Below are 24,101 nucleotides of genomic sequence, written 5' to 3' on the forward strand. Positions count from 1 at the left end.
TTTCAAAACTTAAACTTTCTCACTCCCACTCTGCACATCTCTTCTTTCCCATGGTGTTCTGAGAAGACATGTCTAACCCTGTGCTGAAATAATTAGGATGAGATTCATGTTCATCTTTGGCCCAGCTAACCTCCCACTGTTACCACTCTTGCTCCCTCTTATTTCTTTCTTATTTTCCTTTCCACTTATCTTGCTTACTTGTGCCTAATCAGGCAGTTTGGTGCACAGAGCCTGTCTACTTACCCTGACCTGTAATACTCACCAGCATGAAGATATACTCTGTTTCTCAGAAGACTGGGAATATTGCAGTAATTTATAAAAAAAAAACTGTATTTAGTGTTTGTTTCTTTGAGAAAACAAAGCATTATCACTTTGTACTCAATGTACTTGTTTGTAATTTGTAATGGCCTCTGTGCATGTGTTGTCCTTTTTTTCTTTGTACTCTCAGTATGTGTTCTCAGGCTTTAAACTTGAAACCTCTGTTTACTCCCCTTGAAGACTTGAGAAGATAGAAGCTTACATTTATATCTGATATATTTATATATAAAAGACAGTCAGGTTTTATTCAATGGGAGCATGAATGGGTATGAATGCTTTCTGAAGCTCCTTGTCTTGTTCTCACACATGTGCAGTACAGAAACCTGTCCAATACACACATAGGCTCATACCACCAGCCAGCGAGCATTATTGTTAGCGACTGGTATATTTTCAAATGTTCATGCTCTTGAAACTCAGCAATATTATTCAATCTCTCCCTCATTTGGCACACCTCAACCTCTGTCCCTTGGAAAAGGACAGCATATCTGTGGTCTGTCGAAAGGGAAGGATAATACCGCAAATGTATTTGACCCATAGTCAGGTTTATACAGATGGTGTTAAAAATACAACATTTTTTCTTGAAACACTGATAAATAACAGAAAACTTTGCAATGTTCCGAAGGGTAATTCATGTGGAATTTAAACAGTATATTTGTTAATGTGCTGTATGTTTACTGTAAGTCAACGTGGCATGCCCTAAGCATCTTGTTTGCTATACGTTTGAAAGCATAGCATGGTGTGTTCTTTTTTTGTCAAGCAATAAGAAGAAGAAGAAATGTGCTCCAATACGTAAAATATACATGGCTCTACATACAATTATGCAAACATGCATACTCTAAATACAGTATTTACTGTACCTAATAAACAATGTCTACTGTATACTGTAGATGTTTAGACAAACGTACAGAATTTTTATATTTATATTCATTCTGGACTTTTAAGAATGAGTTTGTGGTGATGACATGTATTCTGTTTTCTCCCAAGGTATGCAAGACCAGAACCAAACCTGGCCAAGACTTAAAATTTAGATGCACTCAAAGCTCAAAGTCTAAATTACTAGCATTTGTTGTGTAGTGCAAATAATACTTTGACAGCTACACTCCAAGACAGATTGGGCATTTATGTAGGCTCAAGCCTTTTAACTGTTTTAATTTTATACTATTTTATAATACAATCTTGCTGGACACTGCTTTTTATATCCGATGAAGTCATACCTTACTGCCACATTCATTTTTTTAAAGATTTCTCACCTCACCATTGTTTTCACTCTCTCTTCCTGACAGCCTGACTGAGTAGTGACTTTGAGGCAGTTTCAGCAGTATGAGAGTGTGATTGTGTATCCTCAAGGTGAGATTACAGCAGCGTCTGTCTGTAGTCATCTGTAAATGTGCGAATGTGTCTGGGTGTTCTTATCTGCTGGGCAGTTTTTCCTTCGAGGCAATTTGAGAAACAAGGGTGCACTGCATATAAAGGGACTGAGAGGCTTTAGGAGCCATGGTTGTCTTGTCAGGATACTGCATAGTAGTGACTAAAGACAATGAGGACTCTTGTGCAACTTTCTTAGCGAAATGCAATTTGAGCAATTTCACCGTGGCAATTAGGTCTCAACTTCCAACTATGTCACAAAACTGAAGTAGTTTAATAAAGGAGTGAGTTAGTTTCCGTTTGTGATGCTTTGTAAGGAACTACCTACCCTGCCCCGAATACAACAGAAAACAACTTTATTGTTTATGTGTTTTCAAAATAACAGTCACTTACCTCTCTCGTAAGATGTGTGAAATGGGTGTGACAAAGTTGTATGATTCATTATTTGATTCTAATGGCCTTGAAATGGTACAAAGTGCATTTATTGAAAACAGCTATAGTGTTTTACTCACCTGAAATTACTTAACAAATGTTATTTGCTAGGCTCTAGTCCCATGAACTACAGGTTTAGATTTTTTTTTTAATCGGACTTTGATTAGTCAACTTTATTTTGGGTGTTGGATAGCTGCAAAATATAAACCTGTTAAAAGTCTGACCATACACATGTAGGGGATTGGAACTGAAAATTGGCCTCTGATGTGACGCTTGATCATTTTATCCAGTAGTGTATCAAATGCAATGCCACTTCTGGGACAGAGAATTTCTTCACCCTTCACCAAATGTTGGGTGGCACTGACACATGGGAGCCTAATATGTTCTACCACACAGAACTGTAAACATGGCAAATTTAAACAGGAATTGCAATGATGTTGCTATTGACGCTATTTTATAGGGATTGGCAATATACATATATTTAATTAAAATGAGTTTTTTGAATTTTCACTGCAGCAGTGTCCGCAATCAGCATTTCCTGGCTGATGCCTGCAAGTGTGAGCTATGCCGGCAGTTGAAATGATAGACATCCCATTCCCTCACTTGTATTTGTGCATGGGCATGACAGTAAGTAAGCGTGTGTGCAAAAGCCATTATAATACAGTTTTTTTTTTCCTCTAAGACCACTGCTTGTGCCTTTTCTTCTTGGCACAGTGTTAAAACACACCTGAATTCTCCAGACCAGCAAACTGCCAAAACATATGCTTTTATAGAGGTTGATTTGTCTGCTAACCCTGTGTTGTCAATTGTATCTGTTGGCCAAACATGTCAAGAATTTATGACTATATGAACCTAACTAGATACAGAGACAGTCCTTTCATACAAAAATTACTACTTTGTCTGGACCCAGTGTTTTAAAAGTTTTAAAGTTTGTTTTATACGATGCCACGTTTGTATTTTTTTAAAATCTAAATACAAAAAGTGTCTTGCAATGTGTTGCTTTTACAGTACATTATTTATACATCTGTTTGTCGTTGTGTTGGAATTGTAGTCACAGATGAACAGAATAACTTTTGGTGAGGTAATCAGGTTCTTCTTTGTTAATTATTTCGGGTTATTACATCCATCAGCCGTGCAATAAAAATTCAATTGGAAATATCATCAAAGATCTACAACATAAATTTCCCCCAGGTGCAGGGGTTTAGTTTATGTTTAGTGCTTCCTCAAGGGCACCCTGCAGAAATGGAAAGCAATCCATCTTCTCCGAAGTTATATTGTTCAAGAAGTGTGCTTTGGTGTCTTGTTTAAATGCTAACGAAGTTTGAAATTTGTTCAAAGTAAGCCTTGCTTACAAGATTACACATTTATTGAATTACTGTCTTTTTAGAATGTATAAAGAGTTCTCTCTGGGCTGTAAAATGGCAAAGCTATTCATATGCATGCATTTTGCCACTTGACTGAAATGTCTTAATGTTACGTTTTGAAAATTTTGATGCATCAGCCAGGGCTTTCCAAGATTTCCATGTTAGAGTTATTACTCTATGTACTAATGCCCAGTCTGTAATGTGTGCATATTTATTTAGAATTTTCTTTGACAAAAAAATTACAATTGGTAAAGCAAAGTGTTATGTTTCTATGGTGTTTTTAAAGGTGAGGGAAAAACATTGACTGCATTGCACAAAACAGGAAAAACATATGACTAATGAAATACCTATATAATACCTATCACAGCTAGACTGATGAGATGCCGGAAAGAAGGTAAATCTTTAACTAATACACAATTATCTAATGGTTTGGGTTGCAATGAATTAATTATTAAGGCATCCAAGTATTAATAAGATCTAATGCACACTTCGTTCATTTCACCTCCTTATTACAAGTGTTTGTGCTGTAATGAGTTAAAACTATACCAAGACCACATCTAGTGCCTGGTTTTAAAACCCTTGCCCTGAAGTTCTTACAACCTTACTAAATGTCTCCGTGGAGGGGACTTGTCAGCCTGCTATGGTGCTCATCAATTGTCACATTTAGTTTTAATCCTGTTAGTGACTCTCAAAAATCCCCCTCACAACATTACAGCTCACAATGCGTGCAGATGGAATTTGTCAGAGGGACAGCTGGAGTAGCCACTGCCTAGTTTCCAACAGTGCAGATATTAGCATTCCAGCAGATATCAATAGGACATCTAGTTTGTTTTTGTTTTTTTTAAGGAAAAGAGATTAATGTTATTGATGCTCCACACCCAGCTTAAACTAGAGAGCGGTTTTGCAATAAAAATGCGACTTTACAATGGGGTAATTACTGTTTAGCCCCAGACTACGGCACATTACTGGTGCTTTTAAACACACTATGTGTACGTTTGTATATAATATCAGCACATACAAACACTGTGTTACAGTCACAGTACTAAACCTCCCCGTAATTATAGTTCATATAATGAGGCTAATGTGCCAACTGGTATGTCTCCTGGTGGGGACATTAGCTATTCCACTCATGGCTATATTGTTAGCCTGGGGGAAGCTAACTACATGCAGAGAGAAGATAGCAGCCTTAGTAAAGTGGCAGATGGGAGGCATGATGTGTTTTTAATGTGACACATGTGTGCTGTCTTCTTGGGAGGGCCACCTGGTCTGGAATATTGACAATAGAAGGTCGGAGGAGATTTGTTCAGGTGTTGCATTATCACTGACCTTTCCCTTGGTTTCATCCATTACATAGTGTGTACAATGGTGCTGATGAATCTAGACTATGAGCTAACCCCTACATGTATGGGCCAAATTTACATCTTTACATGGGTGTCTGTAAAATGTATGACCATTTGTTAACCTGTACTGTACTGGTTTAAAGGTGTACGAAGGGCACTTGACACTTTGTCTTCAATGCTGTGTCTATAGAGCCCACTTAGTGGTCTGAAGGTGTGTTTCCACAGCAACGTAGGGCTGGGTTCAGAGGGACTATTGTAAATCTTTTATGACAGATCTCATTACTCCTTCCTGGATTGTGTGTGAGATCCTTACACCAAAACAACATGGAGGGTGTGACCGCTACCAAAACCTTTTCATTGTCCACTCTCTTCCAATTATAAGCAAATACTAAAACTCCATGAAAGGCACCTACTTCAAACCAACATAATTGTTTGGTTGCTATGCACCCAGACCTGACCTTAAAACTAGGGACGAATCCGTTGTCACTGAAGGCGCACAGTAGGTAATATATACATGAAAGAGAGGTTGGAGAATCATCTGCATTCTGAGAGTTTTTCAGAGCCAAACAAATGTAATTATCAGTGCATGAATGTAGTTACTACTCTACGGTTTCAATGGTATGATCATTGCCAGAAGGGTGCATGTTTTTCTTTCAGATTTGGTATGTATTGATATACAAAATCTACATTGGAAATTCTAAAATGATATTGTCTATTTGACACTTCTTTTAGGAGGTGTTGCAGATGGTATGTGCGTATGTATGTAATGTATGTATGTATATATGTCCTTTTGGCTTATCCCGTGAGTTCAGGGTCCTTGCAGCGGATCATTGTCCGCATGTTGATTTGGCACGCAATTTATAAATATCATTATATCTTAAGTCCTAAAAGATAGATGTCACTTCAAGTAGATGGGCAGGTAGGAGGACCAGCACATTCAGAGACTTGTATACATCCTGTATACCAAATGATCAAGAGTTACAACATGAAATCAATGATACAAATTCTGCAAGTAAATCCTGTACACATTTGTGGATTTTAATGGAATCAGACTGAAAAATGTACAACAAAATCACAAGTAGCAGAAAATTGTGAAAATCCTATATACTGAGTGACCAAATAAATACATGCATATTTTTCCTGCTGGGATGAGGGGCTCTTATTTTTTCCACATGGCGATACTGTTTTGAAAACACATTCAGAAAAGGGATTTGCTTCATTTGCAAGTTCTTTACACTGCAATGTAAGCAAATTATATATTTTGATTATTACACAAACAGTGTCTAGAAGCATAGCATTTTATAGTTTTTATTTTTTTGATGGTAAACTAAAATTTGTAGCTTTATTCAAGCTCAAGTGAAACTGCGGTTCATATTAGAAGCAACTGGCTAATTATCACAGTTATTTTAATTTATAGCTCAATTATAGTTTGGCCTAATTCCTATTCTTACTGTAGTTTTATTAAGTCGTTGATTAATCCAGCACTTTAAGTGAGTTTGAAGTCTCTCCATATTAATAAGTAGAGCTGCAGGTTAATGTAATATTGTAGGTGGCACTTTGATGGAATTACAGCTGCTGATTGTTTTTTCTAATTACCCAAAACAAAATTAATTAATCATCACAAATATTTTTGCTTGAGAAAAGAACTCAATTACTGTGAACCTTTAATCTATGAAATGGCTACATTAAGAAACAGTGATGGCTTTGAGATAGACTGGTGACCCGTCCAGGGTGTACCCCGCCTCTCAGGGTACACTGGACTAGGTTCCAGCTACCCCCCAACCCTAAACAGTTTAAGGGGTAATGGATGGATAGATGATGGATGGATGGATGAAAATGTTAATTTTCTTTGTTAATGGATGTTGTTTTTTAAAAACACATCCTACTTAAGATGGATGAAGGGAGCCAAAGCATTACAACCACCTCTAAATATAATGCACTCCAGTATGACTCAACCAACCACAATGACCTCAATAATAAACAGAGAAAAAAACGACTACTCTACAGTTTTAACTTAAATAAATGGTAACCTTGTAAATGTACAATTCAGAGCTGCTGTATTGGATTGCATTAGATTGTACAGGTGTACCTAATAAAGTGGCCAGTGAGTGTATGTCCAGTGTACTACTGCTTGGTCATTGCGAATATGCAAGTGAATACATCATACTTTGCATTCACAGTATTCACCTAACTGTGTACTGGAGTTCAAAATTAGTCCAAATAATTTAATTAATACATATCTTGAGCAGAATAGTAAGGCTACATAGGAGATGATGACACATTGGATTTTTTTTTTCTTTATGCTAAACATTTGAATGAATTTACAGATTGCTCTCATCTTTTTACATTAAGGCGATTCATCCTTAGTTTTGTTTCGCCCAAACCGCCCCCCACCTGTTTTCACATCCTTCTAACTGCAACTCATCCCAATCCCTTTTCGGCTGTCACGGTTCTAAATTGGAGTTGGCATTTTCTGGCTGCCTTTGTGGTGTTGCTACTGTATAAGAACATGCCTGGGGTACTTTGCCTCTCTGATTAGAGATCTTACTGTCACCAGGCTTTGGCTGTAACAACAGTATGGAATATTCCTTAGATGTCACTCCAGGCTCTTGTCTATGCCTCCTTCTCCAAAAGAAATCATGTTGCTCTCCAGAGTTTTGTTGTTACATCATCTCCTGAAGTGAATGGAAAGAAGTAAGAAAACACAAGGCTAAAATTATGCTGCCTGGATGTTGATAACATTTAAAGTCCCAAATGGATTTTAAGCCTTAGCGATAAATTTAAAGCAAAGGGGAAAACCCTTGCTCAGTTCAACTGAAATAGAAGTACGTGTGATTAGGAAAAGGCTGATTAGGTAAAATAATGTAGGAATTATATTGAGACACAAGGGTCTTTTGTATTTAAGAGCTGCAAGTTTTGAATCCTAATGAGCAGCTCCCTGAAGTACTGTAAGCACAGTGGGTTTCTCAGATCACAACATGCAGGCTGTTTTCAATTAACATCTTATTTCACATTTTCAATGAACAATCTGAACAATGAGCATATCAGAACAAGCTATGAATGTTTCCTACAAGATACTGTATGTGTATATCAATTACCATGACTTTCAAAACAGCTGTCATTCTCACTTTTAGCTTTCCTAGATTGGTGAGGATGGCAGTGATGAATAACAAAGAATTACTGTGATCACCTATAAATTCAGCGGTGCATTTGGTGCTTTACAGCAGCACTCAAACACTTAGTATGTCAGCACAATTATGTGTTTGTCACATCCATACAGCAGTGAGGTTAAACACTAGCTTACAAACAGCATTAACTTAACAAGGCTTTATTTCCAGAGTGTTTAAAGTTGTCAGTGTTTAGTTGTGCAGTGAACTGGTGCTGATGGATTCAGTTTTGCCCAGGGCTTCAACAAAATATTGCAGCTCAGCTGTTACTCATTAACTAACCCACACTACAGTACTTGACATTGTTTTTACCATTATGGTGTCTGACAGATTTTGTCTGGAACAATGAATGTAGTTTGTGGAATTGTCATCTCTCTTAAATGTCAAGAACATTCTTCAAGGCGGTTCTCATTTGTCAGATTTCTTTAGGACCAGAAAGATAATATATTTTAAATTAATGCTCCAGGTACTCCAATATGAAATTATTTTGCTGATGTTTTTTCATTATACAAGTTACAGGCATGGCCAGTCTTTTGCTTTTGACCTAAAGGATTATCGTGACTTGCTGTTCATCCAAGGTCATAGCTTTACAAACCATGTTTTAATGACGAAAGAATTTGTCGTTATTTCTATTGTCAAACCAAATTGGCCCACTGTGTTATGTATGGACAGTCAAAGTGAACAACGGAGTTCAAAGCTTATTTTCAAAAGACTCACATGCAATAAGTATGCAGCTGGTTATAGTCAAACTTGCATTTATATAATTCTCTTTTATTGCTACAAGGTGTTTCTTTTTATTAAACATTTTATATTTCAGTTATTTTCCTTCCTTTATCCTTTGTATCTTAGCATGATTATTTTAACAATTCTTATCTTTGTCATTTGCTTGTTTGTAATGTTTTTATGCATTTGTAATCTGAAGAACCTTGGGTTTTCACTGGAGGAAAAATGCTATGCAAATGTAAATTGTAAAATGTATAATTTTGCCTTGCCTTAGTTTTCACTTTTGATCACCCTGTTAATCTGACTACCTAATTCATCTGAATATATTAATTAATAACTAACATGTTCAACTTTTAAGCAGATTAGAAGCACTGATTATCTTTCATTTTTTTTTGTTTGTTTTTATAGTATAGTTTACAGTATACAGTATTATGTTCCATAATATCCCTTAATAATGTTGGCTTGTCTATTTGATTTTAAGACCATGTTTGAAGGCGCATATCCCCAAACTCTAACTTTTAATACGAGATCTGACATTTCAACCAGGGAGAGACATATTCCTCTAACACTGGTGTTGTCCTCATACAGTGTGATGACATCAGTCTAGAAATAAAAAGAGCATTAAAATCCAATCATGACTCTTCCAAGGTTAGAAGATAGATTGCCAGATTTGGTGTGGTGCTCTGTACCGTCTGTTATTGATGAGCATGATATTCTTAAATAAAAATGCAGCAGCCTCCATTGGTTATATATTGAGATATTAGTCTTCTTTGCTTTGTGTGAAAGGGATTCATTTAGACACTAATGATAGCAATTTGCAAGAGAGGGCATACATTGAGATGCTAAGCATGATTGATGTAAAAAATGTGCAGTCTCGTGACAGGTGAGAGAACTCAGTAATGAGATTGAGATTTTAGGTAATTCAGTGAATTTACATGCATTTCAATAACCAGAGGAAAATCTGCTTTATAACAACTCAATCACTTAAACATGGTGAATATGATAAATCCAGTTTTGGGTGTTGGGAAACTTGATTTTCTTCTGTAAAAGGTTAGTTTTTGCAACATTATGTAACATATTTGCTAGATAAAGTTGTCAGACTGCAATAGTACTGCTGTCACATCACCACAATGGGATATAAAGAAAGCTAAACATGGAGAGTTGCACCCTTGTATGCATATGAGTCATTCATTGTCTGTCCAGTACCAAAAGAGTAACAAAGCCATTATGTTTCCAAAAAAGAAAGCATTTTTCTGCTCACAGTTTAGCAGGCTGTGCTCTCAGTATAGTTTCCAATCTATATATCAACTGATGACCTAGTAAATTTGGATTAGGTAGCAAATTTTGATATCACCTCAGTAAACACCAATCCTGTCAGTATTCGGTCAGCCCATTGGTAATACTTTTTTCCTGAATAGATTGCCCCTTAAGCAACAGAATCTGTCAAGTCATAGATTAATATCCAGCACTGGCATGTATTTCTTTGGGCTTCTTACTTTCATGGGAGATATTTTATAAGGTAAAATTAAAGGTTTGTGACTAATTAAGCAGATTCACTAACAGTGCCCTGGTTATCTGCTTGCATACACCATGCTTAATTTTGATGTACCATGTAAACATATTCAGCTTGTAGCAGATGTGTTGAATATGTATCCAAGCTGAATATTGTACCAAGTACATTAGGATGAAGCATGCAGTATACAAGCAAACATTTAGTGCATTGTTATGGACTGGCTGGTAAGTTGAATATCCTAAAAGAAATTTGATTTTGGTATGTTTCCCCTCTAACCTATTGGACCTGCCCCGTCTCCTTGACCCAGTATATGTGTGGATTTACATTTTAAACCTTAGACTTACCTGAAAGGTGACCGACATGGACTATTGTAAGATCTCAATGAATTTCAAACATATTTTGTAAATCTCACTCTCTTCCCCAACCCCTCCCCTTTTTCCTTCTCTTTTTGTTTATCACTGCAGGCTGTGGAAACCAACTTGGCATCCAAGGACAGTCACTGGGTCTATGCCAATGAGGTGAGGCCAAACGCAAACACACCTGAGTGAATTTAAACCTTGGTTTAAAAAAGAAGGCACAAAAACATGAAAATCTATTAGTCTTTTGCTGTACATTTACATATTTAGTTAGATTAACAGCACATATTGTATAATTGCCCTTCCTTTGATTGTTGATGCCAGTATATCTGTTACCACTTTGTACGTTGACCCAAATATCTTCTAAAGTAGCTGTAACAGCACAAAATCCAGGTTCATTTTGTGAATACCAAACAGTGAGTTCAGTCTTTGGCTTTAGTGCCTCCGTGCTGCATTTCCATGATACAAACTGATTTGGAGATAAGGGGGAGTCATAGGATTGGTCCAGTACTAAAAGCAGTAGTAGAAGGCATTCCATAAAAGTTTCTCTCTGCTGATCTACCTGGAATATACCAAAAAAAACAAACAAACAACACACCAGTGTCTGTACATAAATACCACCGACTAACTTGTATGGACCTCTGACCACATGCATCCAGGACACATATTGATCCGTAACCTATAGAGTATGATTAACGTGTGTATGATAGGCTGTTTAGGCATTACCCATACAAATATTAAGACGCTGTAATACATTAGGAAAGCATAACCTATCACTGTGTTTAAAAAATGCAAATATAATATAAAAATATACTTGAGGCTCATTGTGTGAAAAACAGTCTATGTAGTCTAAATGATCTCACATTAGACTAAAGTAAGCATTAACAAATGTTTTCAGTTATTTTCACAATGCATTTATTTGGTGATGCCTGGTAATTTTACCAGGCATCTAAAATATGGATTTATAACTGTTAATGAGACTCTGGGTTCTTGAAAAGCTTTTCAGAGTCTGGCAGCTTATTTCATTTCACTGGTAGTCTTTGGTAGCCTCAAACAGGATGCTACCAAGCCGGTAGGGACTGGAGTTCTTAATTTGATTCAGTTTTCTCATACAAACTCATACATGCCTCTGTCCGTTACCGCACACGTCTCAGCAAGACATTAGCTTTATTTGCATCAAACTCTGGGTAAATATGAACTAATCATACTAAACATGTTAATTTTTATGGAACTTCCTTAGTGGTTAATGATGTGTTTAATGATGTGGCTTACTGTTGACGTGTCTGATGTAATTTTATGGGAAAAGTGTACCTTTATATCTTCATTTTCTCTACATCCATCAGTGGATGTATATATTTTACAATTCCCTTTCCCCTCTTTCTCCTTCATTATCACTTTTTTTTCTCCTCTTGCTCTCTTTATCAGCATTTATTCCATCACCTACTATAAACTGCCCATGAAGCAGACCATCACCTTGAAATGAGAATAACACAGACATTCTGATAATTCTAAGAAAACTTGATTACTACTCATGTCAACAGTTTTTCCCATAACCGTTGGCCTCCAGTGCTGTTCTTGTGCACAGAAAGACATAAAATAAAAACTCTTACCCCCAACTAACTAATCCTCTCAGAAGGCCCTTTACAGTCATCAAGTAAGTTTAATCTTGGCATGTACAATACGTAACTGCAAATGAATAGTGTGCGTTCCGTGCTTATTTCTAAAGTGGGAAACGCAAAGTAAATTTGTTTACAATAATCTGTGATTTGCTTCTAACATGGATGATGGCATCAAGTATGTCCATGAGTGTTTTTTGATTCATTTGTGCAGATAAGAGGATATATTATAAGATCATTGTCAGAATGATGAGCATGATTCTTAATTTTTTTATTTTAGTGTTTAATGGGTTAATTTATACATTTCACAATTATGAATCATTCCCCTTTTATTCCCAGCTGCTGGTGCCTGTTCTTAAACCTTACTACACATCTATAAGATACTGTTTCCTGCATTGATAGGAATTCTTTTGTCCAGAGCAGATTCTGTCTTGAGTATATCACCAAATCCTGCTGGGAAATAACAGCTTTCCATGTTACCTTTTGCCCCTGTGTACACCAACATTCCCTGAGGACAGTTGCTTCTATTCAGCTGCCTGATCATGACTGAGTTGTGACATTCATTTTAACCAGGTGATCTTGAGGCTCACTGTTGCCTGCCCAACCCATCGGCTTCCCTGAGGCTCCTGCCAGCCTTTACACTACTCACAGTGAAAGCAAGGTCTCACATTTCTCACGGCAAGCAGTTATGCTAATCTGCCACCAGCTGCAACTCACGATGAATGTAGTTGTCAAGCTTGAAATGTGGTAAGAGCACAGAGTGTGATGAATGGAGAATGAAAATGATGATGATGAGCACGATCATGAAAAAACAATAAAGTGTAATGACCCTACAGATAAACAGAAAGGAATAAAACAGATGCTACGTCCCTATTGAGGGGTGCCATTATATTTATAATGCACGTAAATAACTATAGCATAAGGCAGCCTGAAGTTTTAAAAATGGATTCACAGGTTAAATGCTATAGATCACACGTACTGCTGACCTACTGACCTTTTAGTATGAGTCAAATACCTAAAATCAGTAGCATTTTACATCAGATCCTCCCTGACTGGTACTGAATATTCCCAGTGTTTTAAATATTTGATTTTAAATGAATAGTTTTGGAGCTAAGCTGCATGAAAGGATATGATCCATTGAGTTTTTACTTGTTGTTGGAGTTAATCAGAAATGCAGTATAAAGCTTGTATCAGACTTTGAATTTTGGCAGGATTTCCCATTGCTTAATGAAGCACAATAATGAAGCTGAGAACATGAATGAAAAAGGCAGAAAGGGAAAATAATCACAACACAAATGCATAACCAGTATTCCAGTCTCTTAACGTAATATGCAGTCAGCTGACATACACTTACCTTGTTTCTAAAAAGCTGAAGTAAAAGCAACAAAGACCATATATTTCAGTACCCATCATCAGCTGCTGTTAGTTGGTCATGTTACAGCCTTCTGACTGTTAGTCACAGCATCTTTCTGGGAGATGGCATATTACATTATGTCTTTTTTGATCACTATTAGCCACGACTTGCTCCTTTCAGGATCTTTCAGAGGGAATCTGTGTAACACTTTCACCCATTGCACAAACATGATCCATGTTGGCAGGAACAAATCCGTGTAGTCCCGATGAACACTGAAGAAATGCTGGCGTGAATCACACAGAGACAAACATAATCCAAATGCAGACTGGGAGCAAGATTTATTATATAATTTATATCCCAAAACCTCAAACTGTGATAATACCCCAGTTATTGAATCTGCATAGTACAAATATGCTTCCAAGTTAACTCCATTGACTACTTGTGAAGAAATCCTGTCACCAGAGCAACAAACAATGAGCCATGACTTGTTTTCTTGTGCCATAGGGGTCAAGGGACTATCAGTAAGAATTTTTTTATAGAACAAGGGCTTTATTTTGATTCTCATTTCTTACAGTGTATTTAGATTTCCAATGGAAACATTTTCTGGACCCTGTGGGATTAGGAAAACTACAAATGATCAACAGTCAGTTCCATATGCATAAATAGCACCTGTGTTTCTATGAAGACCAGGTTGACGATTTAACAATATATCTATTAGTTTAACCCCAGACTTGAGTGACTGAAGCTCCATTGAGAGGCTCAGGAGACATTATAAAATATGTTTCACATGTAAAATTAGTGGAGTGCTCAATGGGAAGAAAAGGTTAATTTTAAAACAACAAGCTTTTTCCTTAACAAATTTTCTTCAGTTCTAAATATTTTTAGTTTGCCACTGATATGAGTATAGTGTCAAAAGAAAGGATTGGGTTTGAATGAACATACAGTTTTTTTAATCCTCAGGGTATAAAATTTATACAACACATAACCATTATAATCTTTAGTAAAACAAAGCTTTAAAACAGAAATTGAAGTGTAGTAGGACTTGATGTAAGGTGGGTACACGGATGACAGTCAGGCACATCTCTGTAAACCACCCACAAAACCACGGAGCTGCAGGTGCTTGCACACTGTCTAACACTGTCTAGTGGACTCAGATGGATAGCACATCCTGGGAGGATTTGTTGTTGTTGTTGTTGTTTTCCCTTCAAAAGCAGGATGGTGACACCTCAGAATGTTTGATGGATTAGGTGGCTGTGCCTGCTGTGACAGCCAGAGCTGAGCAGGACAGTCATGATATGACTGATGTCTTGGGTAACTGCCCATCAAGCAACTTAGATAGGGACCCTTTCATACTGATGCAATCTGCGCACCAAAGCTTGGTATAGGAAGGTGGATTACTAAAGAGGCCACTTATCAAAAAGTAACTGCATTGTTTGTTAAAATTATTGTATAATTTTGCATGTGTCAAAACACTAGATTTTCTGTTAAGATTATGTGTGCCACTAACCATGAAGAGTGTCCATGCAAAAATGCAATTCACATGCCAAAGAATGATGTAGTAACTCACAAGTGGTGACCACAGGACACATCCAACATCATGGTGATAAATCTAAAGGGCCCCAAGACAGGCAACTGCCTTCACTAACCACCTTATCTAAATGTTACAGTCATTTGTTCGTTAGGTTTAAGTGTGCAATTTAAGTTATAGACTGCATGTTTTATTAAATAAATCCGCGCAGAATAGTTCCATTAAAGCAGTATAACTTTCAATACTAGCATACATAGTGGATAATACTCTGCACTGCATATGATAGACCTAACATTAGTTCTAAACTGATTCCAAGGACCTTGAGCTATGTAATAAAGTAGCTGACTGTAGAAGTGACTGCCCTAACCCTAACCTATTAATTCATTTAATGATTTTTACTCAGTCTAATCTTAAGTGAAAACACAGGCACGTTTTTTTTTGTCCTTTAGTCAAAGGCCATATTTTTGGTGGGTACATTTCTGCCTCAAAATAAATTTGTGTGCGTCATGTGTGCACAGTGTTGGAGTGGCGAAACTGGCTATGTTTATGCAGATCAGGTGGTAGAGTGCAATTTGCCATGAAATTATTTTGCATTTCCGGCTGCTCAGACCACATGTTATTGCAAATGGTCTTCCTTTTGTTTCAGTTTCATTCAGTTCTTCCCTTAATCATGAACTGGGACTGAAAACATTGCTTTTCTTACTTCCAATTTTAAGTGGTGCAGTTATTGTGAGCATGGCATTATACAGGATGTAGGTATAGTTTTGCTGCTAACAGAACTGGTTTAAATTCATAAACTACAGTAAACAGGCAATAATTATTATAAGACATCAGTGACTTCTTGTCAAACAGACAGGAACTCAATGTCGTTACTACTTTCCCACTACTAAATTAAATCTACTGCTGTTCATGAAAATAACATAACACTCACGTATACATTCACATAAGTTGTACTAATGAGTTTCCTGTCCACCTGTTTCATTGAATTCTGAAACCATAGTCACATTGTGCCATCGTTGATAGCAATAAACCTATAATTGGAAAATAGCTACTTTCCTGGAGAATTAATAAACAGTAGTGGCAAAAATCAGCTGTTGTGATTTTTCTTATCAGTCAACCAACTGAAGAACTAATGTTAAAGCAGGTCATGTGCAGTCATCGGAAGCACCAAGAACGTTGTTACCAATATTATTTTCCCTGCTACAGTTGGGTGCAAAATTTTGCATTCCCTATTTTCCAAAGGGGGATGCAACATTTTGCACTAATATCATTTTTATTATATTAGTAATATTTTTTTATTCTGCACTCTGATTAATTTAGTTACTTCTGATCATGAAAGAACATTATTTTTATTATGATGATGTACATTATTATAGGTTTAGGGTTAAGTTTGCATCTTCCTACAGACTATTTTAATCAGTTTCAATTGTTACTTTTTATTCACTACATTTTAGTGCTACCTAAAAGTAATATCTACTATCCAGTAATCTTCACTGATGAATGAGCCATTCTACATGATGAGTACTTTTGGTACTCACATTTCTACACTTGGGTGTTCCTACTTTTGCCCTAAGTTAATGATCCGATTATGTCTTCCACCGCTGTTCTCAGAAATCAGCAATTCTGGTTTGTACCTTGTGATATTTGACGTTAGTGATTTTAGATTGTTTTTTTCTAAAGCAAAAACTATACACAAGTTATTTGGTTCTGTCACCAAATAATTGGATAATAGTAAGAAAATAACATGCACGGTGCTGTGTTCTATCGGACTCTCACTACTTCCCAGTTTAGTTGCCTGCAGCTTCAGAGAGCACCTTAATTTCTAATTAAATTGCTGTCGTGATTACTGATAAGTTTATTTATTTATTTCCAGTGAAAGATTAATAACATTGACTGAGTTGCACAAAGAGGCTAATTTATCTGTCAGCAGAATTTGATTTGATTAATGTATTCTGGTCGTTGTTTGTCATTGAAACATGGCCGTGTTGTATTCACGTTGTGAGAAATTTGAGTGGGTTACCTCCAAAGAGCTTAGCATCTGGACTGATTGTGTGATAACTATAAACTTTAAGAGCACTTCATAATTTTATATGGTTGTCAGAAATTGTTTACTGAAATGTATGAGACCTAAATATATCTGTCCTTTTAGAGGTTTTTTGTAGTAATAGGTGATGTTTGCATGTAATTTTAGAAGTTAAATTTATGATGGTGGCGTCTAAATTGTGATTGTACTTACTCATCACATGAAGGTTAAAAGGCACGTGTTTTGTCAGCCATGACCCATTGGTCAGTGCCAGACCCTAGTTTATGACACGAATGTCCCCCATGATAGTGACAGAACCCTTAGACTGGGTGGCACAAGTAGTTATTAGTTTGGACATGAGGGTCCAGCTCTGTGAACCATGCAGCATAATTCATCTGATTAATGTGTCATGGCAATTCATGAATATTCATAGTTTCCATCTGACTTGACTGTGAAGACTCAGAAAAAGAGTCAAATGATAAAACTAGATGGCCTCGCAAGTTCTGGGAATACTGGCTCTGGCAGAAAGAATCTAGATTCATTACTTCAATTTTGCTTTCAATGTCATTTTGCACTCTAAACCTGTGTATATGACATGAGATGGACCTGAGAAAAGGACAGAAAAAGAAAATAAAATTCAAAGGAAAGGAAATAATGTGAAGGAAGGTGCTCTTGATGATCTGCTAAAATTGGCTAAACGCACAAAAAGGACTAAGGAGAGAAGATATTTAGAGGTTGAAAACCGCATTAGAATGAAAGAGGTAAGGTACTAAAAAAGAAAGAATCTGGGAAAAATTAGGACCGTCAATGTTCCTACATTTAAGCTCTTACTAGTTGCCTATCTCACACGTCTTTGAGAACAGTTACACTTATACTAAGTGTATAAGGTTACAGTTTAATCAATCCAGCTAACCACACAGTGCACATAACCGCTTGAATTTACTCGTATTATGTAAATCCAAAAGCAACCCATAACATTGTAAATGCTACAAATCAATTTTCCTGCATTTTCTTACCCTTATAACTACAGCCATGGCCACTTTGAACGCTTCCAAAATGTGGGTGACCTAGAACACAGAACTGTGCCTGATCACCCCCCTGTGTAGACACACACACAATGAACACCAGAGCTGCTGCTCTGAATAGATGCTGCTCATGCTACGCTTCTGTGAGGGAGCACAGAGACCTGCAGTAATAACATGGAGGTGGATGCAAATGAGATAGATCAAAATGTCTGATTACGAAAACAGATAGAGCATAGACTCAGGCATGTGTAGTGAAGAATTATATCAGCTAAGAGCTGCTTAAATTTTGACCCAACAGTAACCTCACATCTTTATTGTCAGATAGTATATGAACCTAACATTTCCCTAGAGACTCACTGTCTGCCTCTTCATTGACCATTGTCCTGCTCTCGAGACCAGCAGCCAGCTCAGTGTCTCATGAATATTGATCCAACCCTTCACAGAAAAGGTCTCTACGGACCCTCTACACATGTACCCCCCCTCATAGTAGAGGTCCAAGGGTCACCTGCACTATTATTGTGAAGGGTATACTTGAAATGTTCATTGATTTGTCAGTCTAATGTGAATAGCAAACTAAATGAGTTTCCTGATGACTAAATTCTTGTTTATAAAAATAACAAGATTTTTCTGCCTGTCTCTTGACCTAGAAACAGCTAATTCCAGTTTAAGTAATAATATTAGAGTAAACCTCATGCAATAAACTAGTGATGGGACATAAATGTATATTCCATGTTTACATTTTAAATCCTAACAGTTGTCAGTTTGCCAATTTTCTTGTTAGCACTACCCTCACAAACACACACAAGTGTAAGTGAAGCCCATCAGTGTATAAGGTGATATTGTAGTTTCTTGAGAAGCAAGCACAGACTGGGAAAACGGTGAGGTTTTGTTTCTTTTCCAAAGTTTCACTCAGAAAAGCTTTTTTTTAAGGCATTTCTGTGATTGATTTCCTACTTTACACAAATCCCAATAACATGACAAATGCATAGCTTTTAATTTGAACTCCTCCTGTTGGTCTCATCTTTAGGAGGTGAGTGATGCAGACATCATGGAGCTGGTTCACAGCTCCTTGGGGAGGATGACCATCATTCGTCAGATCTTTCCTTTGTGGAGAGATACCAACGTTCGCTGTATGAGAAACAATCATCGCATCTCCTCCCTGCTCTGTGACCCGCAAGAAGGCTATCTGCAGTCCCTGGAGGTAAAACAGCTTAAGGACTTACTGTTAAGGCTGAAAGATTTTTGTATGCATATATGTTTGTGATATAGTTGTGCTATCCTCATATTAACAGAAAACCTTGGCTCAAGTAACTGCACTAACTTTTGAAAACAAACAACCTTGAAACGTCTAAACTTTTTTTAAAACCAAATTACATCAACAACCTAAAAGGTTTTTGAGTTTCCAAATAACGAATAGACTAATATCCCAAAAGTGCTGTCCAGTGGCAAATGGATGTGCCTGTAGTTCTTGAAGACATTTGACTACAGGCACATCCAGTAGTCAAATGTCTGTCTTCAAATGTCTGTCAAATATCTGTTCCCAAATTTCAGTTGTGACCATTTGGCTCAGTTGCAGGTATATAAACTTTGTGGAGTTGTCAGGTCATTCACACCTGATGGTCTTGGGGGTTGTTGCCCACCCCGTTTTCATGTTTGCTGTTGGAGTCACGTCAGTTAAAGACTGTGAAACTGCCTCAGGAGTGATTTAAGAACTGCATTAAGTGTTTATTATGTGGTGTCATAGGCCATCCGCTCTGTTGAGAGGGTAGTTTAAGTCTGACATTAATTGATTCTTTAACAACTTGTTCAAACCACCAGTCTTTCCAGTCCAGAATGTGGACATTCCTATCTTCAAAGGAGTGACCCTTGTCTTTCAGATGCACATGGGCTGCGAAGTAATTTCTTGAGAAGCTGGCTCTCATTTGTGGTGCAATGTGTTTGTGAAGTGGTTGTTCAGTTTCTCCAGTGTACAAATCTATACACTCCTCGCTGCATTGGACTACATTGCTCCGTAGGAACTCCGTAATTCCATACATTGCCAGAATATCTCAGAAAGTCAGGAGAATGTTTAATAAGCACAGGATTCCTGTACAGTTCAAACCCAGTAACACACTCTGGTAGAAATTGTTCCGCCCCAAGGACAAAACACAGAGACATAAGCAGAGCAATAAATGGAAGGTACAGAGTAGTGTATTCAAGCAACCACTCCATAAACACATGGCGCAACACTGGAGAGTCAGCTCATAAGAAAAGCAATGTCGCATTCCCAACAAATCTCAATAGGATCAACAAAACTGCTAACACCAAAGGGAGAATTTTTTTCAAAATTCTGAGCCACACATACATTTATGTTGTGTGTCTGCACCTAACATGCACATTTATATAACCAAAAGGACATGGAATCAGTGTCTTACCTTCCTCTGTAGTATTAATTCAACGGTTGATAAATTTTCCCATTTATCCAGTTCAGAGAGAAAGCCGTTTTGTGACTTCAGGAACATAGAACTTTGTACCCTCTGCTGGTTATATGGTCACAGTGCAGCAAAGAAAAAGTACTTAATTGGGGGTTGGAGAGTATATTGCAGTCGTTTGCTGTAGAAAAAGAGGTGATTTTACAGTAACAATAGATTACTTATCAAGAGGCAAATAAAATATTTGATACACTGCCCAAATGGATCTAACATTGATGCAATAATAATGAAGTGCATCAAATTGGTTGAGTTGCTAGTCTGATTTATAAACAAAGATGCTATTGCAATTGGATGTTTCACTGCATCTTTGTCCACTGATTCAATATTTTAGGGCGTCACTCTAATTTAGGTAGAAATAAATATTTAACTGTGTGCTGTAGTTTTTCAAATCTCAATTTGGCTTGGTGATAGAGAGAGGCTCTTATTTTATGTCTCGCAACCTTTAGAGCCAATGGTTACTCTTTTTGGCCTTACAGTTGTGGAGCTATTACTGATACTGATATTACTGAATATGGAGGCATTTGTTCAGGTGTAATTAAAACAGAAATAGCATAGAAGATAATAGGGTTAAAGGTTTTTTCTTTTTGTCTTTTATTAATATTAATATGTTACTAAAAGTATAAATCACTGCCAGAAGGAGGGCTGGAATTGGCCTGCAAAGTATCAGAATATGAAAACATACAAAGAAAATTCTCAAACAGCTATATATCCATTGTGCACGTAGATCGTGAGTGTATTTGAGTTACAGATACAAATATATAAGCTACTTTAAGGAGGATGAATGCACAAAATGCAATCATTATGACGGATTAAGCTATATTGAGTATTTCAATGGTGGCAAAGATGTGTTTTTCATGTGTCCTTTTTTAATACCTTTTGTGGCAAATATTTATAGTACAACAACTTTATACTTTAGGAACAATGATATGTTTGTTTCTCCAGCAGCAAACATAAGGGAGAGTTGTTATCAGCTACACAAGTACAGTGTGATCCTACATTGTTCTTTATACAGTACGTGTGCTGTAAGGGCACAAATGAGCATGATTATGTCTTGATAAAAGATGTTATTCACAGTTTAAGTAATGACATTACAGCAAACCTTATGCATGTTGTAGGAGCGTATAGACCTGTCATGTGCTTCATGGAAGCCAATATTAACTTATTATGTATGCAGCTGAAAATAGATTAAACTCCCCAGATAAGATAATTATGAGGGACATGAATGTTCATGAATATAAATAACTGCAGCTCAATGTGACTGGGGAATAAGTGGCAGAACAATGTAAAATCTTGTTTTAAAGTAAATGTATTTTTTCTTTTATATTAAGGTGCAAATCTATTTAAAACATTAGATAAAGCATAAGCAAAGCAAATAAATAACCTTAAAATAGTTCTTCTTGTTAATAAAATACAGTAATACAAGCTTAGCAAATAATTTTCAGTGTCAAGTACTATGCTGTAAGCTCTAAATCGGATTATGCTCCCCATGATTTAAATGTGACCGTGAGCTTTGATTAAGAAGATATGCTATTAAGTAACATTACAATTGTTATCTCTGACAAATCATTATTCCCCTCTTTGGATCTTTGTAATAACTTTTGTTTCTCCCCCCCCTTTTTTTGTAACACCTCTTCGACTTTTCTTTTGCTCAATCCATCTGGAGTGAAATGGCTGCGTTGCCTTTAGCACTTCTGAAATGTTCACATTCCTTTTTATCCATACTCCAGACAGATGGCAAAACCATGTGGTGTGTGCACCCACAGTTCTTAATAATTCACATGAAAGAGGGTTAAATATTGGTTAATGGGACTTAAAGCATTCATCAGAATAGTTAAACACCGAGGTAATTGCACTGCATTCCTGTACTAATCTCTCAGCTGTTGTGAAGGATAAGTACAGACTCCGATATCCAGAACTTTTATGTTGTATTTCAACTGGAGTCGGCTTCTGATTGAGTGACCTTGAGGCTAGTGAACTTGACTTGTTTGATGTCTTACCACTGAGAGGCTTGGACTAAAGTCTAAACATGTCGTGAACTGAATGCCTCAAGTGGCAGCTAGTATTGCTTCCATGGATCTTCTGCAGTGGAAGGATTTGACTTGACTTGACCCAGAGGACTTATCAAATCTGCTCTCACAGCAATTCAAGAGTCAGGAGACATGATTCCTGACAGGGTGCAGTTGGAGGGAGACAGTTGAACTGATGGCATCTCTGACACTTGATAGCTGGACAATGAAGTGGAAATTATTTTTGTTTTGCCGGCCGCTCTTGATTTCAGATCATAACAGTCTACTTTATCATTACATTTGCCTTTTTAAAGTGTGCATTATGCATCTAATTTCACAAGCTGTGGGTAGATTCAGCAAGTCAGCCTCAGTGGTTCACCAGTGTTTCTTCCAAGTGTAAACATGTGGACAGTCAGAACAAAGAGGCTGGTGGCTTCATTGTGACATCCTTTAGTGTCATTCTAATAAAGGAAGAAAGGGGGTCTTATTTTTGAGGCGAAAAGCAGCCCTGACGTTGTCTTAAAAAAAAAAAAGAATTGCTCTGCTTTTTTTCTCAAAGTGAGACTATCAAGTTTTGATTTTCCATTTTTCTTTTTCATCATCCTACATAACGTACTGAAAATAGTTTTTGTGTCACTCCTTTGTTCACACAGTTCTAACATGAAGCTATGTTGATATTCTTTTATTTGTCATATCTAGAGTTTGTGTACTTGTCTGTGCTGTGCAGCTTTAGTGTATGGACAAAAATACTGCATTTATTACAATTGCTTGCCTTTCTACTTCCGAACCAGGTGTCCAACCTCTACCTGTATGACAGTGTTTTGATGCTGGCCAATGCCTTCTACAGGAAGCTAGAGGACAGGAAGTGGCACAGTATGGCCAGCCTCAATTGTATGAGGAAGTCCACCAAGCCATGGAATGGAGGCTGGTCTATGCTCGACACCATCCAAAAGGTAATACAGTTTAAAGTTGCAGTTTTGTTGCCAGGCCTTGATTGTTTAAACATGTATTTATTACCCTTAAGGAAGCTGATTATTAAATATGATCTTGAGGTTTGGCCTTAGGATGCATTTGTGCCATATTCTAGGCTTACAGTCGATCTCTTTATGCCTGCAAAACCCCTCAGTTGTCCCGTTGAAATATTTGTATGTTTAACTGTTTATTATAAAGTGGCTTAACTTCACCTATTTCAATCGTGTATATTATATATATTCTATTGAATGGCTAATTCCATTGAATGGATAATTTGCATAAATCATATAGTATGATGTTTTATAACTGCAAAATTACTGTTACAGTTAAGTAAAAACGCCTGTTCTACTACTACATGTTTTCTCTTGCTGTTGCCGCCAAAGGGGCGGATCAGTGGACTGACAGGGCTCATGGACTTCCGCGCTGAAGGGTCTAATTCTCACGTGCAATTTGAGATTCTTGGGACCAGCTACAGCGAGACATTTGGAAAAGATGTGAAACGGGTGAGTTCAGCATGCTTTTATCTTC

General features: G+C 37.0%; 1 protein-coding gene across 5 annotated transcripts in view; it reads left to right on the top strand.

Moving 5' to 3' along the window:
• The window catches only part of grid1a (glutamate receptor, ionotropic, delta 1a), a 217,858-nt gene that overhangs the window by 161,582 nt on the left and 32,175 nt on the right, over window positions 1-24,101 (top strand). For all 5 annotated transcript variants that reach the window (XM_067516498.1, XM_067516461.1, XM_067516470.1 and 2 more), the window contains 4 exons: window positions 10,687-10,740; window positions 19,152-19,325; window positions 23,393-23,554; window positions 23,957-24,076. In XM_067516498.1, coding sequence (XP_067372599.1) covers window positions 10,687-10,740; window positions 19,152-19,325; window positions 23,393-23,554; window positions 23,957-24,076 — 510 coding nt within the window. The remainder of the gene's footprint in view (window positions 1-10,686; window positions 10,741-19,151; window positions 19,326-23,392; window positions 23,555-23,956; window positions 24,077-24,101) is intronic.

Source organism: Channa argus, chromosome 1, assembly GCF_033026475.1.
Source record: "Channa argus isolate prfri chromosome 1, Channa argus male v1.0, whole genome shotgun sequence".
Classification (NCBI taxonomy): domain Eukaryota; kingdom Metazoa; phylum Chordata; class Actinopteri; order Anabantiformes; family Channidae; genus Channa; species Channa argus.